The sequence below is a fragment of the Embiotoca jacksoni genome, unplaced genomic scaffold (genome assembly GCF_022577435.1).
Source record: "Embiotoca jacksoni isolate LCO1_2020_lvr unplaced genomic scaffold, fEmbJac1.0.p SCAF_19, whole genome shotgun sequence".
NCBI classification, from domain to species: Eukaryota; Metazoa; Chordata; class Actinopteri; family Embiotocidae; genus Embiotoca; species Embiotoca jacksoni.
In genome coordinates this window covers 5,556,095-5,574,415 of record NW_027185329.1, presented here as the reverse complement: position 1 = coordinate 5,574,415, position 18,321 = coordinate 5,556,095, and the positions used below count along the sequence as shown (strand labels likewise).

Below are 18,321 nucleotides of genomic sequence, written 5' to 3'. Positions count from 1 at the left end.
CACTTACACACACCAAACCCCAGTTTAATGACTATATATATTCTGAAGGTTTTTACAGAGGGGTTGTTGTTTTTTCCTTTTAGAAATGGACATTTTCTAGATGCTTGTTGCATTATTGTGTATTGTGTCTAGTCTGAACTGTAATAGGTTTATAATCAATGCCCCCAAAACAGGAGAGGGATTAATGCCAGACTAAAACATATCTTGTCCTACTTATAGATGCTCTATCGATTATCACTGCTTTTATCCGTCACGACTGAACTGCACAGCCAGGTCCTGCTAGCAGGTACAGCGTGTGCACATTGTTGAGAACACGCAGCGATGTTTGCTTTTTGAAAAATCTTGTGGGGGAATATATGCACACATACGTCTTTGTGCACATGCATCATTTATAGTTGAGGTACATGCTAAAGGCTATTTATGGTCTTAATCCCAGAGCTATTTATACACTTCCTCTCTGTACACAAACACACGCATTCACCTTACTATTAAATGTCTTAAGATCTCCATCTCTTCACCTCTAACAGAGGTTTGTTTTCTGAATCTGAGTGCAGCATTTCACACACACACACACACACACACACACACACACACACACACACACACACACACACACACACACACACACACACACACGCACACACGCACACACACACACACACAAACTGAGAATCCATGCGGTCGCTGCAGTCATTCAAATCTCATTAGGTTGTGCCGTGTATTCAAGATACACGTACTGCTCTCTATTTATGTTTGAATAAACAATCACACATAGGCTACTGAAAACCCTTTAAGTTTAAGGTAAAGCTGTTGAGACAATTATAATGACGTTACTAGAATGGATGAATGAATATGTTAGTGAATACACATCTGCATGAAATGGGTTGCTCTATTTAACTGACACCGACACCGTTTTTCTATCTAATAACATGATGTACACCATGTAAACTATTTTTTTTTTTTAAAGGACAAAGCTGGTAGTACTCACGACAGAGAGCTTTTGTGCCCTGGCTGCTGCCTCAAGGAAAGACAAAGCATTTAGCTTTTGTTGGCTGCCTGTTTGAAAGGAAGATCAGAATCAGGAAGACTATATGTATGCATCATTCACTCACAATTCTTTCTTCCCGCTTCTTCTAATCAGCTGACTGAAGCCCACAATCTCGATTATTTAAGCAATGGCTTTTGCACATCACTACTCACACTCACCCACACACTGCATTCATTACTGACGTATCATATTTACACAATAAATTAAACTTTTGAACCCTTATTCATTTTGACAACAATTTGTCTCTGACCTACTTCTTTTTAATTCATTATTACAGATGACATCTGCTATAATATGCAGCTCTGGTGCTGCCCTTGCTTCAGTACAGACCCTAAAAACTTTTAGCATTTCATTGCAGTATTAGAATGAACAGCCTGACCTCATTAGTCACAGGGTCCCTTATGAAATGAAACTTGTAAAATCTTTTCAACATTTGGGCCATTTAAGGGTCTTACACTCCTGTCTAATCAAAGGATGTTGGATGATCTGCAGTGCGACTTATTCACATCAACTCCAAGTGTCAGAGGTCTCAAAAGCTTAAAATAATAGTGGAAAAAGTGGAATCATCATTCTTGACTCTTCATTTTTTGAGAAATCTAGAAGTCAGATTTTTCTGTCAGTTTCCACAGTATCAAAACTGTTTTGTCTTGAGATTATAGTGATAAAACTAAATATTTTGCTTTGCTTCTTATTCTAACACTCATATGACAGGATTCATTTTCAAGACAAGCTGACGTGGCAAATTTGATCACAATGCAGTTGACATTTTTGAGAGAGGTCATGAGATGTCGGACCCATCAGACAGGAGAAGGAATGTGGATTCATCTTTCACTCTATTGTTCCCTTCCCGTCTTTCTAACTCTGCAGGCATTCGAGTATCTGTCTGACAATGAAGAGGACTGTTTTGGTTAAAACTGCAGAATGGTTTCGAACCTCAACAATGAGTTTCAGTTGTCAAGGACACAGTTTGCACAGCGCTCCAGCACTTCACCAGGTAATGTTACAAACAGGAGGTCAGGTATTAAATACAAGCAGCCATGTGTGATTAGGATTTGGTTGGATGGATGGTAATATTGGTTTGTTGGTTGGTCCAACACTTTGGTCCAGATTCAGATATCGCAACAATTGATAGATGGATTGCAATTAAATTTGGTTTATTTCTCTAAATGATGTTAGTTTGGAGATCACCTGACATTTTATCTAAAATAAAGATCTCCTAGGCTGCTGTTGCACACTCCAACACACAAATGGGATTTCTAAATGATTCCTTTACATCTGTTCTTTCTGGAAGTACAGAAACACGGGCACATCAGCTTAGAATGGCTGAACACTGTGGGCTGTCAGTCTGCTGACTGATGTATTAACAACATTCACATTCCCCCTCAAACATGCATGAAACATAAAATGTATACTTTGTTCTGCACACGCACACAATTTGCCCTCTAGCGGGCTGCAGGTGTTTACACTTCTCATTAGCTAATAGGCTAATTACCGGGTGTAGCCCTGTTTCACGCCAGATGCTGATACAAATCTTATTATTGCATTACCAATTACTGTAACACATTCTTTGCACATCTGTTCACCACTTTTGCTCAACTGGCAATACAGAAACCCATCACCTTTACGTAGCAGCGGGCTGTCTGTCCACTGAACGCTGCGTAAAGGTGCTCGCCCTCCCGTGGTTTGACCGAAGGAACCAGAAACTGTCCGTAGTGCCTGTGTGCACTTTACTCACGCAGTTTACGGGCCAGACTGTATGCTCGGTAACTATAAATTCACCTACTAAAATATGACACTAGCTTTTGCAATGAACATATATCAGATTACGAATGAACAAAGAAATAAAACAAAATTAAAACTGCAAGCAGTGGTATGCGGGCCCTCGCACGCTGCACGTCGGGGATCCAGCGGGTCGGGGCCGCCGGCTCCCCAACGTGCAGCACGCAAGGGTCGGCATATTCCCGCTTGCAGTTTAAATTTTTTCCTCGAACTCGTTCCTTATTCTACTTTTAAAAAATTGACTTTTTTTTTGGCGGCTTTAACATCTTCAAAAACTCATGAAAGTTGGTGCCTGACTCATATGCAAAGTTTCGTGAGGTTTGGAGCATCGTTTGACCTTAAACATCAACTTCCTGTCTCACTGCGAAACATCAAACTTGGCCGCATCGCCCTGGCTATACTATATACTATATACAATACTATATACTATATACTATACACAAAAAATATTTTGGGTCACTTTTTGGGCGACATACTTCAGTATGACTTTTCTTTGAATATTTTGGACGACATACTTTGGATATTTTGGATGACTTTTTTTTTTTATCACTTTTTGGAGTATGACCTTTTCTGAACTCACAAGGATGCCTCAAGTTACTTCTCACTGTGAGGCAACTGCTCTAACCAGTGCACCACTGTGTTGTCCGAAATATGAAAAAAAAAAAAAAAAAAGTCTCTTTTATTTTGTATTGTTGTTGACCTTTGGTTTGGTATTAGTATGACTGCATGTACAAACCCAAACCTGTGTGACTTACCCTTAGAGGGGACTCACCCTCTGTGAACCATGTGGCTTACCCTTAGAGGGACTCACCCTCTGTGAACCATGTGGCTTTTTAAGGGGACTCAACCTCCATGAACCATGTGGCTTACCCTTAGAGGGACTCACCCTCTGTGAACCATGTGGCTCACCCTTAGAGGGACTCACCCTACGTGAACCATGCGGCTTATTAAGGGGACTTGCCCTCTGTGAACCATGTGTGTAATACTTTGAGCGGGGCATGGACCCTTGTCTTCATGAGGTCCTTTCTGGCTCTGAAGCAGTGTCGTAGACTGCTGGACTATCTTTGGCCAGGTTATTTTTTGACTACACCAAGGTTGCTATTAATGGTTCAGATTCCACCTTGGCCTGTTTATTTGTTTGTCACAATGCTGTCTAACTCCTGGGAAAATAGGTGGTGCAGTGGTTAGCACTGCTGCCTCTCAGCTAGAAGGTTTGGGGTTCCATTCCCCCCTTTGTCATAACTTTAAAAAAAAAAATCCTTTTTGGGTCACTTTTTAGCCACCACACCACGGGCACACCGATTGCCGAAAAAAATATATTTTGATAACGTTTAATTCCAAACATGTTAAGAGTGCACAGACTAAATTTAAAGTTGGTCCGACAAAATCTGTGGATTTTGAGGAGTTCGTTAAAGTACAACATGTGAATCGCCAAAAATGGTGGCTAAATTAAAAATGGTGGACTTCCTGTTGAGTTGATGTAATGGTGCGTTGGAACTTTTTTGTACATCTTGGTGTGATACACATGTACGCCGAATTTCGTGCAGAGGTAAATGTAGCCACCAGGGCATCTGTTTAGGGGGCGCTTGCAACTCCACTAAAATAAGAGATTTTTAGCCATCGTGTACGTGTTCATGAGTTTTTGAATATGATAAAGCCTCCAAAAATGCAGTTGTTTACAGAGAATAATAATGACACGGAATGATAATTCCTTGAAGAGCAATAGGGCTTTCGCACCATCAGTGCTCGGGTCCTAAAACCAAAATAATACATGAGTATGGGTGGTGTCCATTGTCCATTACACCCCACATTATTTTTGGCTCTTATACAAAACACTGCAGCATCTTAGCTTGCTGACTCTGTGCACGGCTTTGTAGAGCTGCTACATGAAAGTAAACTCATAGTTTTGTTAAAATACAAAATATTATTATCATACTAATAAATCAGCATTCATTGTAAGTTCTGGCGTGAAGGCTCTTGAGACTTCATCATAACTACAGCATATCCTGTTATGGTCCCTTTTCCTTAAACCTTCGGTTGTGGTATACACAATGACCATTTTCCATTTCTTTTTTGCAAGCTCTTTTAGATCAAACACCGGGTCAGAATTTTGCAAATAAACACAGAATAAACCAACAGTTTGCAGTAGCAAGGAAAACATTTTAAAAATGTGTCTCTATAAAAAATATTTATCAGAACTAGGCAGATGACTTCTACAGTCTTCATGATCTATCCCAGCTCTGTCCAGGCCCCCGGGGGAAATTAAACCGGTCAGTGATAGTTCACTTGACAGCGTTCAAAGGCTTCACTTCACTTCCTCTCTCCAAGGTCAGTATGTGGCCGCACGGACAGCGGAGGTCAAGTGCCTGTCAGCCCCTCAACAAAAACAGCTCATGTTCCCCAACAATCAAGGGCTTGTTAGACGCTTCCAGCGTTGCCATGGTGGAGTGAGAGGACGGGGAAACTGTATCCCTCTAACTTCTCCCTCCCTCACCCTGGTTTCTGCAACCCATCCTCTCAGTCATCCTATTGTCAAACCAGCAGCTTTTCATTTCACCAGGAGTCTGTTGATGTGAGCTGCATCTTTTATTTATCTGCATCAAAGGGAAACTCTCCCACCTCATGTAATGTCCTGCTGAGGTAAGGGTTAATGTGGACTATGTTTTCTTTTTGTGGATTCATATCAGCAAGGTTTATTTTCATTTTTCAAAACACATTTGTTTGGCCTTGGGGAGACATCCTGTGAGAAAACTGCATGTGAACACAATTGTTTTTAAACTAATCTCCACTGAACTTTACCTGTATCCCTCTCTTTCCACCCATTATTCATCTGCCTTTCTTCTCAAGCCAAATTCCCCCCTCAATCTCTTCTTCAGCCCTGCCTCTACCTTCAAAGCCCATTACAGCCCATTACATCCTGAACTCAGGGGGCTAAATGAGGCTTCTCTAGCAGAGAGCTCCCTCAGGGCTGGTCTGTCATTGATGAGGAGGGAGTGGTCGTCCTCAGTTACACTGTCTGGCTGCAGGAAGTTGCCACTCTGGCTTTGAGGGGATTTGAGCCACGGGACAGGACACACCCATCGCCACTCCACCTATCAATCAGAGGCTCAGACCCTGGCATGATTATTTCCATTTAGTGCTGGTGGAAAGTAACTATATGTGCAAATATATCCTCTTTGCCTAATTTTAAGTTTGAGGTATTTTGTACTTCTATTCGACAACATTTCACACAAAAATATTGCATTTGTAATATTGCCTTTGTCATTTATCTGACCGCTATAAATAATAAATATAAATATAGATGAACGGCTTTTATGAACAAGATTTCAGTGTGTAAAATACAATGAAATTTAAAGATCAATTGATTTGTGACCTCATAAAATGGCAGTGCCTTGAGTGCTGCAGCAAAGCAGGCAGACACAGTCAGTGACAAGTGAATATGTGGAGTATTTAGCAGCTAAACAGCCTGATGTTTCCCTCAAAAACAATAACAGAGCAAAAATAGTGTGATTATTACAGTAAACTCCCCAGATGGCCAGAAACACAACTTCAAATGTATGACATGTTGTTTCGAGGGCCAAAAAGTGGACAGAAATATCATTCATTGCAGGTTTGGGTCTAAATACTTGTGGCAACTCTGTCATTTAGTCTGCTTTTTGGCATCTCAGGAAAACACGTAACACTGATAAATCATCAGCATCACAGAAATGAATCACTTCACTACATTTTATGGAGCTCTAGTGGAACAATTTGTGCACATTTGTTGCCAAAGGTCTGATTTGTAGTGTGTTGCTGGCCCACAGTGCTGCTCCCATTGTATCACAATCAGCAATAATAGTAAGTTATTCCCAATAACACACAGGATGACTGCAGTTTTTGCCCTCATCACTTTTAATTTCACTTTTTATGATATGGATGTCCTGTCCATAGTGATGGTGATTGCAAGTCAAATGATGTTTAACTATTTCATTTGAGGATAGCGATTCATTTTGGACCACGGGGCCACATGCCCGTGATGAAATATTCAAACTCAAGGTAAACTGATTTTATTTTTTTAAATTTTTTTTTTTTGTCTTTGCAAACAGCTGAAGAAGTTTGAAAAATATAGCTTAAATCTCCAGAAGAAGCTAATAGGTGGAAATGACTATCAATTACAACCCAGATTAAAATTGTTCTGAAGCTGTAAATTCAATCTCTAAAAACCTCATCAGCTTCAACAAAATTTTGGTCCCCTTTTAACCCAAATTCTTGTAAAATTCCCAAATTTTCTTGGCCAACACAACGCAGCAGCACACACACAGCATCAGTACTAAATGTCACAGTCCAAACTGCCTCCCATGATGTCAGTGACTCAGAGTCTCTGACGGGATTCTGGCATGTCACATCAGACAGATGTTGGTTTCTATCAACTACAGATGCCTCCTTTCTTCTGTCTCCTTCGCCCTCCTCCTCTCTCGCTCTCTCTGGCAACACTTGCAAGCATAACGAAGGATTTTAATTCTTGCCTTGGGAGAAATTACATCCAGTAGTTTCAGAGGGCCAAGCCTCTGAGGAAGAGGTCATGAGGGTTTACTATCCTGCCTCTGTTCCTGCAAGAACACATCCAGGAAACATCAAATGTTTTCCGAAGTTTGTATTACTGCTAATAGCTGTCTTTTTCTTCTTACTCGCACACAGATTCCCTTTGAGAGGGTGAGAAGGAATGAAAGGCTTTGACTTCTGTACTGCGATGTCTTAGTCAGTATTTAGTAGTCTATTGGTATCTGCTCTGGGAGACAGTTTTGGTTATATTTGTCAAATGAACAGTCAAATAAAAAATTTCCTTCTGACAGTGTTTTCTGCTTGAATTAAAAAAAAATAATAAAAAAATGTCAGACTATTAATGCAATCTGAGAAAGAAAATACTTCTGTTTGGTAAACTCATAAATATAGAAAAACAGATGAGTTCACTATGACAGACAGCTTAATTCTAAGGTTCAAATTCTGTGTTCTGATCTATTTCTTAAAAGTAAGTGCAATTATCGCAAAACCAAACTATGTGCATTGCAAGATCCCTGCATGACGAATACACTTTTTGCAATTCAGGTAAAACCAAAACCAGAATACTTCAGGGGTCAGGATCTCAACAATTACCGTCTAATTATTTCTATATATGTACAGCATTACATCTTTGTCTGGCATGTATATATGCAAGGTCACAGCCAGTCTGCTTCATTTGTAACCTTTTTTGGATTCATTCAATGTGCAAAGTGCGAGTTTGAGCAGGAAATGAGAGGAAACACACACAAGCACACGGTAATACACACAAGTAAGCACAAAGCAACACTATACCCGAGTCAGTTTTCCACCTTTGGCAACATTCTAGCAGGACTGATATTATTTCCAGCTGTTTTCAATCTGACGTCAACACTAATCAAACGGCTAAAGGGCACCACCACGTGGTCAACAATGGTCACTGCGATTACGAGGCAAACAAATTCAAGGCTAGCCACAGAAAAGGAAATTTAGCGGCACCCAGTGGATGATAATACAATCGACAGCAAGATTAACCAAACAACATCATTTAATAAATGATTTTGCAATACAAAACATCTGTGCAAAAATATTCAGACAAAATACAAAGACAAGGCCTCTCTTGGTCATTATGCATGTAAACCTTCTGTAATGGGTACACAGTTATTGAAATATAAATTTACTTGCATGTTGTTTCTAAAAAATAAAAAAGGACCTAGAATGAAACAAAAAAGGCACAATAATGATAATTTTTTTTTTTTTTTTTTTTTTTTTTTTTGCCAAATACATAAAATACCAGGACTTGATTAAGATTCACAGTCTTGTGTACAAGTGGTTTTTGCACTGCTATATTAGTACTCATACACCCTTTACATGCCGGAGGTCACATGTACAAACTTAGATGACTAGGTAGCTCAGTTTGATTCAGAAAAAAACAAAGAACAAAAAAAAAACACTTGAGGCAAAGAAAAAAAGAGTTGTGAAATACAAACTCAACGGGAAAACTTCAAATGATTAAAATAACTGGAACAAATCCTTTCCAAAGATGAAAACGAGAGCATCCCCTTCATTAATAACAGACAATGAGCCTTTCTGTTGACCATATCTGGCTTGAAATTTTTTTTATCTAGCCACAGACTAAATACAAGCAGAACTATAAAGTGGATTCATTTCGATTTTGGGTTAATTTAGTAGTTGCTGTGTTCTTGTAGTAAAAACACATCTTCGGCATGTCGTTAAAAGGGGATGAACTAAACACTTAAATGAACAGATTACAGCCTCTTCCATCTATATTCCACAAATGTCAAATTCAAACTTTACCATTAAAAAAAATGCACTTCAGGCAAAAAGCCGTCCTCACCATCCTTTTAATTGCTGCATGTCCACAGTGAAAAATAGACGCCATACCCTGATGTCATGCTAGGTGTGCTCGATAAGCAAACACAGCTGACTGACAGTGTGGTAGTCTGTAAACAACAGGATAGAGCAGCCGAGAACACTCGTTTAAAAACTGGTGATTGTCACCTACTCGGGTACTGAGGGGGGATTTTACATGAATAATCAATACGAAGATCACAAACTGTTCTGTTACTGCTGGTTTCATGACCCAAAGCTTCATACTTTGCCTCTAATCAACCATCATCATCAAATATTAACAGATAGCTGCGACATTGTTTGTGTGGTTACAGGGCTGAGAGTTAATCATTTACCAAACACACACTTCTTCATATCACAAAAGGATATTAGCGTAAATGCCTTTAACCCATACAGACTACCTGCTGCTCGACGATGGACATGTATATAAAATGCAGCTGTAATTAGAGAGACTCAGTGGACAAAATGGTCAGATTATTTTCGTTCCTTTTCATTTAAAACCCGCACCTGCTGGGCAACCTGCTGGGATCCCCTGCATGTCAATACAGTTGGCGCCGAGCAGTCTAAAAACGTCTCCATTTACTGATAAAGAGCCAAGTAAAGACAACATACTGTACACGAACCTCTCAACACACGTGATTACAATCTGTCTCCCAGCTAATCAAATAAATCCTTATTTAGGTAAAACATTCTTCTGTTCAGGCATTAGGTGGGTGCACATTTTAGCACATCAAACAGGACATTTGTACATTTGTCTATGTACACGGCTGAAACCTTAGAAAGTACTATAGTAACATCTTCTATAAGCACTGAAGCCTGCTATCATTCTCCATATTTTAAATGGTATTTTTTGCACAATCCAGATGCAAAAAAAAACAAACAGGCGAAGACAAAGACATATGAAGACAAGCACGGGCAATAAAATCTTTACAAATTTGTCTTGAAAATCAAACACTGTAAAAATTCGCCTGAAAATTAAAACATCTTATCCAATCAATAGCGACATTTCTTTCAGGTTGAAATTTTTGACATTAAAATGGGTCCCAGATTTTGTGTGGTGAATGAAATGTTTTCCCAGATTAGCTGTGGAGGATATGAGCGCTGTGTGATTTCATTTGTAGATCTGTAGCAGGTCCTCTGCAGCCAACTTGAAGTTAAATGATGACAAAGGAAGGGAGTAAGGGGAAATATTGATGAAAATCATCATAGAAGGGAAATTGAAAGGCTGTCCAATCAGATAAACTCTCAGCTTCTTTGTTTCTCTGCCGGGGCAACTTTAAGGACAGTTTGTGGACATGTGGAAAAGGCCTGTGTCCAAGTTACAGAAGTCTCTGATAGTCATGTTGAGGTTGAAGAAGAAAAACATTCAGCTGTCATTTTTAAAAGTTTTTTTTGTGTGAAAATAAAGATGCAGCATCCTGCTTTCCATGTATTTTAGCCAACGTATCACCTGCAGCCCATCTGTATTTATTTGAATTCCAGCTGCTTCATTGGGGGTCGGTCAGAAAGCCTTTTACTATCTGGCTGAAGGTTTCAGGGTCCAAAGAGCAGAATATGTCACATGTATGCTTTGTATATTGTTGTATTTGAACAGGTCAGTGTTGGTCTTCTCAACAAAAGCCACCTGCTGCTCCCATTCTTGATCGCTCGGCTATTCGATTTTTGTGTTAATACTTCCATTGACATGTAAGTCCCAGTACTGCTAAAAGGCACCTAAAGGTCATCCCATGAATGTCTCCTTGAATCATGCATGAAACAGTCCATTGACTGCGTTGTCAGCACAGGAACTTTTTGACAGATTGTAATACAAACCATTTCGTGAGGACAGAAGATGGACTCGCTACGTTTTCACCTTTAAAGTGTTTTACTTAATAAAAAGTTCTTTTGAATATATATCTTTGTATTTCATTCATTCATTCAGGACGTATGTACCGTATTTACAGAGAGGTTAAAATAACAACACAACATTTTCAAACCATGATAGTAAGTACACTTGCTATAAACAGTAAGGCATTACAAAGTCAGACAGCTGTTTGTATACTTGTGTAACTGTGGCAGTGTTTCTTGCACACACATGTGCGTACAAGCCTGTTTCTGTTGGGTCTCAGTATGACCAGAGTAGAACTGTGATAGCGGGTCCCTGGGCGAGAGACTAAACTTCTCATATCTGGGTTCCGAGCAGAAAGAGAGCGAGCATCCGTCTGTCTATCTACAGGTCTGCTGTGATGACCGAGTCGTTGTACATCAGTACCTCACAGTCAGGGGCGAGCAGCGCTGATGTGTGTGACATGTGGTCCAGCTGCCCCATGCCCTTCTGGGAAACTTGTCCGTACACGTGAGTCGGCCCTCCGCCGCTCCCTGGCATGATGCAGTGGGAAAGCAGCGGCGTGTTGGCGTCGTGGTTGGAGCCTGTGGTGGACGGCACACCGCTGACGTGACCCGTGCTGGTGGAGCCGCTGGCGCTGCTTGGTGAGCGGCTTTTGGGAGGGGGCAGGTGGTGCTGGATTACTCTGGTTGGCGGAGCAGGGGGCGCAAAGTGAGCTGGGAAGGCTGCGTATCCTGGTGGGATGGGGTATCCATTGACGGGGATAAAGCGCTGGTGGGTTTGGGGCACAGCCATGGGTGTCCAGGCTGGCATTGGAGCCATCTGCCCTGGTGTTGGAATAGCCTGGGCTGGGTAGAGGTACCCTGCAGTGGCGGCAGCAGCATAACGAGGATTGCTGAGGTTGCTAACGGGGCTAGCGCTGAGCGAGGTGGTCTGAGTGGTGGCGTTGCCTCCTCCACCAGAGGGCGTGCTGGAGCTGGCATGGGACGACAGCCCCTCCCAGGCTCGCAGGCGGGCGTGGATGTCTTTGAAGCGGGTCCGACGTGCAGGTCCTTCCTGCCAGCATTCAGTCATCAAACCATAAAACCTAAAAGATAACACAGTTACTTTGTTACTATTTAAAATAATTGTCAGATTGAGTGAGTGAGTGAGTGAGTGAGTGAGTGAGTGAGTGAGTGAGTACTAAAGATAAAGCATTTGTTGGGTAAATGCTGTGACTTCCTGTTGCCATTTCAAATGAAAAGCCCCCGTTTCAATTTAAAACCCCTTCAGCATTTTATACATGGTCTAGCCAGGTACTGTGTTTTGACCTAGTCTAGTTAAGTTTGAGATGGAGAATTATGTCTATATGATAAAGAGACTGAATAGCTGTAGAAACACAGCATGTAGTGGGGATTAACAATTGAGCTGAACTGGTGGCCTCGCTAACCAAACATTCAAAGTTGTCCTAAATTTAAGTACAGAGCGAGGATACAGTTGGTTGTGTGATTTGTAACACAAGATGAGGATATAGAGATGTTTCACTACGGGTTATCTGTACTCCCTTCTGAAACAGTCTTCTCATATCTGCAACGTACCTCGGAGGACAGTCCTCTGGGCAGGGCAGCAGCTGCCTCTTTCTCACCATCTCCATCACTTCCTGGTTGGAGAAGCCATAGTAGGGCTGCAGGCCGTAGCTGAAAACTTCCCACAACACGACTCCAAACGACCAGATGTCCGAGTCTGTTGTGAACTTGCCATAGGCGATGGATTCAGGGGGCATCCATCGGATGGGCAGCAGAGTTTTAGGCTGGATGCAGTAGTAGTCTGAGGAGTAGATCTCTCTGGAGAGACCCAGGTCAGAAATCTTGATGTGGAGCTGTTCACCGACTAAAATGTTCCGAGCTGCAAGGTCCTTATGGATGTAGAAGTGACTGGCCAAGTACTCCATCCCAGCAGCCACCTGAATCAGAGTATTTAGAAGAAATTAGTCAAAAATGAATGACATGCAAACTCAGTGGTGAAAAGTGCCATGAGAGGGAAAAACGTCATGACTAATCAAACAGCGATTTAGAATTGAAGTGATTACATTCTCTACAACTTGCATACATCAACATGTTCTAATAATAAGAAAAAATATGTGTAGCATTCATAGCAGTTACAGTCTAAACTGGCAAGAAATTTGCAACTTGAGAGTCTCTTTGGTAATTTGAAAGACTGTAGGTTTATGTTTTCAGGAAATGGATGCAAATTTTCTAACTTTTTCCCCCCATCAGTTTCATATGGGACTATTAAGGTATTTGTCAACCTCTGCTGTATTAAAATAGACCTGGAGATGCTTCATTGTTGCAATTGGGAACAATATAGTTGCTGAATTCCTCTAACATTGACACACTAAACAAATCCTCTATTAAAATTACTGAATGTTTTGCCAGGTTTTTTACATTTACTTATTTTTTTTCAAAATGTATTTTGTTAACACTTGCCATTATTAGCGCATACAAGCTCAGCATCCAAATGTTTGTTGTTGAACTGGTCCTCAGGAATTTAGTTTAGGTACACAGCTTGTATCTTCACTTTCTAACATAGTTGCTTTTGTTATGCTAATTTAACCAGGAGATTATGACACAATAAAGCTAATATGAGCAGGCACTTTATTTCCTGAAACAACTCCTTCCACTTTCTTTCTCTATAGAGGGACAATGCACATAATTCACAAGATTTATATGGGCTGATGTAACCCGTTACCTATATCACATTCCTGCATGGGAAAAAAAAAAACGTGACTTTCTTCTTTTAGCTGTATTTTAGATTTAGATTTGAGTGTTTCAAATCCTACCTGTATGGACATATGCAGAAAGTCGCCGTGATCCAGGCTGGATTTCACCGTGCCGTCCTCATCACTGCTGCAGCCAACGTCAGAGTGTGGTGAACGCATGATGAGGAACTCGTGGAGGTCCCCTTGTGGCAGAAACTCAAACAGCATACAGACCGGCTGCTCCTGGATGACCACACCCAACAGGCACACCACGTTGGGGTGCTGCAGCTCAGTCAGCACTGCAGCCTCCTTTGATGGAAGTCAGATAAATGATGGTGAATTTCAAGCAAAGTTTTCTTTTATACAAAAATTTACTGAGGATTATTTTACATATTTACTGAACACTCAAGACTTGAAGTGCTAAAATGAAGCTGTAATCAATCTGAGTTTGAAACATTGTGGCCTTAATAAGTAGTTGTAAGAAGTTTGTTGAAACTGGTTTCATAATGGCTCTTTATTGGTTTTCTACCAATTATAAAAGAAAAAAGATTTGGGCTATAATGTCACTTTAAAGGCAGACAGTTCAGGTCTGCCTGGTATTCTGTAAATGGAAAGTGAGGATTATGTTTTACACATGTCATCTGTTTCAGTCATCCATAACTTCTAAATGTATCAGGACAACCTGCCATTTTTTACCGTTTATTTTTGGAACTATTTCCATCAAACTCGTCTACAGCTCAGTGACTTTTTAGCCATAAACAGTCCAGTCGCCCACCACATCTACCTCCTGTGGAAATATAACAAGACACGCCACACATCTTGTGGGACGAGATCTCTGTCCACGGACAAAGTAGTCTCTTGTAGTTTTTGAAAGTAGATTATTTTAGTAACCAAGTTGACACAAGTGTGGCTTCTAAAATCACTATTTAACATCAGAGCTGCTGTACAGGTTGTCATTTTCTTTTTTAACATATGTATATAGAACGGAACTCCCTTATTTAAAGGGAATTATCAATCTATCAATTATGGATATGTTTACTACAATCATGGATCCGTTCCGCACCTGTTGGAATTCCCCCCAGTGCTGGGCGCTGGAAATGTCTTTCAGAGTCTTAATGGCCACAAGCTGTGCCTGGTCCATGCCAGGCAGGTACAGGTGACCCTTGTAGATCTTCCCCAAATTGCACTCTCCTAGCTCCTCCATGAAGCGCACAGCCGACAGGGGAAGCTCTTTGGCTTTACTCTGGAGAGAGAAGAGGAGAAGGAGGGGAAAGAAAAAGAGTACCATGACATCAGTGGGTAGAAGAGATGTGACAGAAAAATGTGATAATTATTTTCTTTGTCAGGCCAGTGCTCTCTCCTCACTATTATCCTTGTATGGGAAAGAGAGATGATGACATGCAGTTTACATTGCTGCTTCTAATTTGATGCAGGCGAACTGCCTAATATAACACCAATGTTGTAAAAAAAAAAATTAAACTATAGCCCAGAGAGTTGATAATTGTCATAATCAGACTCAACCCATTACATCAGCTCCTAATGGTTCCCCTTACGCCTTTGGAAAGCGATGTGGGAAAATCATGAAATCTGGCAGCACGTCCACAGCTTAAACATGTCTTTTAGCTGACAGATTAAGCTGCATTTAGGAGGACTATGCAATTAATTTTCTTGCCAGTAAACTGTAGAAATAACAGAAAACACGACAGCGCTCTTTGTGAGGGATGACTTTGCCTTTCTAGCCTCTTATGTCCTCTGAGGATGACTCACACCAGTGGTCTCCAACGGGACTGAGCTGAACTGTGGGGTCTCAAATGTTCTATAATTAATTTGGAGTTAATCATATCTACTTCCTAGTTAAAGGTAAGGACAACTTAGTTTTAGTTTTAAGGTTTGCCCTTTTACAAATTTAGCAAATGCAGTTAAACCCAGACAGCTGATTTCTATATCTATTTATGTGTGTTACAATGAACACCAGTGCATAGACCGAGTGTAAGTGACACCGTAATTATTGTTTAAAATTATACATGGAAAGCTTTTTACTTGGTTATGATGTAATTTAAATTATGAGGTGGTGTGAAAGCAAACAATGTCGGACTGAAGTCAGACACAAGAACAATATAATTAGTGTATAATGATTAGAAAAAAATAAAAGATTGAACGTCTTTTTAATAACCTCTGCAACTGAGGCGAAACCAAAGTAAATATAAAAAAATAATAAATATTCACAAATCAATGACACACTGTGGAGCATTTAGTGTCAAACCGCCTCTGTGTGTGTGTGTGTGTGTGTGTGTGTGTGTGTGTGTGTGTGTGTGTGTGTGTGTGTGTGTGAATGAGATGGAGCTGCTCTAGGTGTGTGTGTGGATATACTTGGGAGGAGATAAAAGGTGAAGAGAGGTTGGCAGAGATTTTCAGATTCCAGGAACTCTGAGATGAATAATGAAATTCTTCTGAGGACAGACAGATAGACACACACACACACACACACACACACACACACACACACACACACACACACACACACACACACACACACACACACACACACACAGAGATCTATTTGAGCTCTGAGGGGGGTGGTGAGTGTGTGTTGTACACTCTGAGAGACAGATGTTTTTAGTTATGGGTTTGTTTCACCCTTTCTCTCCTCCCCACACCCTAAACCTCAGATCCTCTTCACACCACTGCACGTTTGTGTGTTTGCGTGTGTGTGTGTGTGTGTGTGTGTGTGTGTGTGTGTGTGTGTGTGTGTGTGTGTGTGTGTGTGTGCGCACAAGTTTATGTGTGTCTAAATGGATTGTCACAGGCAGTGGCCTCTGGGTGACCCTGCAGCAAAGCCTTCTGGGTAGGAGCCTAACCCTAACCAAAGATAAAGTTGTAGATAATGAGAGCAGGAATGAAAGACACTTAATTTAGCACTTATCAAAGTTGTTTTAAAAGACAGAAATCATACAGAAATCCTCATTTAGTTCAAATGGTCTTGTAGTTTATTAGTATTTAGCTAGATAATTAGATGTATGTACTGGAAAATAGGTGAGAACTGCACTTCTGTAAAAGGTTTTTCAGTCTTACAGAAGATGGTTATGCAGTCTGATGTGTGGACTCTATTTCAGATCCTTGTTGTCCACAAAGACCATTTCAAATCAACTGTATAATTCCATAACTGCATGGTTGTCCCCCTAAAAAAACATTCTTTGATCTCCTCTTAAGCTGGCTCTGTGCGCATATACAAGGTTGTCATCTAAACACAGCGAGGAGAGACTCCCTTTTTAGGTCAGTGAAACATTTGTTCCAATCCAAAAAAACAAAATAAACCACAGATATTAATGGCTTCTGACGCTCCTGTGACATTTTGCAGCTCTCTCTACAGCTGTTGATATTATACACATTACCTTGAGCATCAGCTCCAGTTTGCCAAGGCAGACACACTGTCTCGATAACCCCACACCCACCACCTCGACCACAAAACTTATGTGGAAAAAGACAAACAGACGTGCTATAACTGAGTGTGCAACCTTGAAAGAAACACGATACAGATCCTAATGTGAGCTATGTGTTGGCTGCGAGAGCGAGGAGCTTGATGATCTACATTACAAAGAGGTTCTGTGAAAGAGGGAGAGGAGGAGGACAAGGGGGGAAAAATAGATCCGGAGGTAAAGAGAAGGAGGGAGAGAGACAGAATAAGGACAACAAAGTGAGAGCAGGAGGGAGAGGGGAGAGGAGGAGTGTGAGGGAGAGGTGTGGAAAAAGAGACAGTGGGGGAGAAATAAACAGAGAGGGAAAGGAGCTGCAGTCAAACATTCCTGGACCCGCTGAGCTCTGATGATAGAGATCTGAAGCTTTGCCTGACACAGGTCATTTCCACAAAACTCAACCCAGTAACCCAAGCGTGCTGTGACATATGCACAAAATGCTTTAAGTATACAACTAGTTGCCAGTTTATTGGGTAGACGGAGCTAAACCTAATGCAGTGTAAAACCACAACAGCCCTGCAATGAATCCTACCTTCATCAAGGTTATGATGTTCAGTTTTTGTTGTTTAAAACAAATAGAGCAACCTGATATCACATCAGTTTGTAATACAGCTGTCAGTCCACTAGCAGATACCGTGTCACGTTTACCTCACCTAGACGTGAAAAGGCAGGTGCCTTCAGTTTGGGCATCACAAACCACATCGTTAGGTTAAAGAAGACATCATGGCTTGGGTTAAAATAATCATTTTTAAGTAAGTAGCATTGGATAAATTACGTAAGCTATCTAAAGTATGTTATGCAAGTTAAATACATTACACTACGTCAGTAACTTTCTAACGTTACTTAAAATAAACTTTTGACTTTGGCTTTGTCGGAGACGCGACACCGGTTGTCTGGGTGAAAGCCCTGTTTTTTCCAACACAGACTTTTCCTGCTCTTTGTATTTCATCATATGACCTCCAACACATGACCTCTTTATTCTCCCCTGGTCATGCCTACGTATACTTTTAACGCCTATGTGAGGCAAATGATACTGACACAGTATCCTCTAGTGGACTGACGGGTGTATTGC

At 40.9% G+C, this 18,321-nt stretch overlaps 1 protein-coding gene across 1 annotated transcript in view; it reads right to left on the bottom strand.

Moving 5' to 3' along the window:
* Nucleotides 1–8,427: 8,427 nt before the first annotated feature.
* The window catches only part of ror1 (receptor tyrosine kinase-like orphan receptor 1), a 121,481-nt gene continuing 111,587 nt past the window's right edge, over nt 8,428–18,321 (bottom strand). Inside the window, exons 9-12 of the mRNA XM_069153167.1 lie at nt 14,840–15,019; nt 13,858–14,085; nt 12,617–12,981; nt 8,428–12,126 (exon numbers count right to left, since the gene is read on the bottom strand). Of these exons, the coding sequence (XP_069009268.1) occupies nt 11,424–12,126; nt 12,617–12,981; nt 13,858–14,085; nt 14,840–15,019 (1,476 nt within the window). The 3' untranslated portion in view covers nt 8,428–11,423. The remainder of the gene's footprint in view (nt 12,127–12,616; nt 12,982–13,857; nt 14,086–14,839; nt 15,020–18,321) is intronic.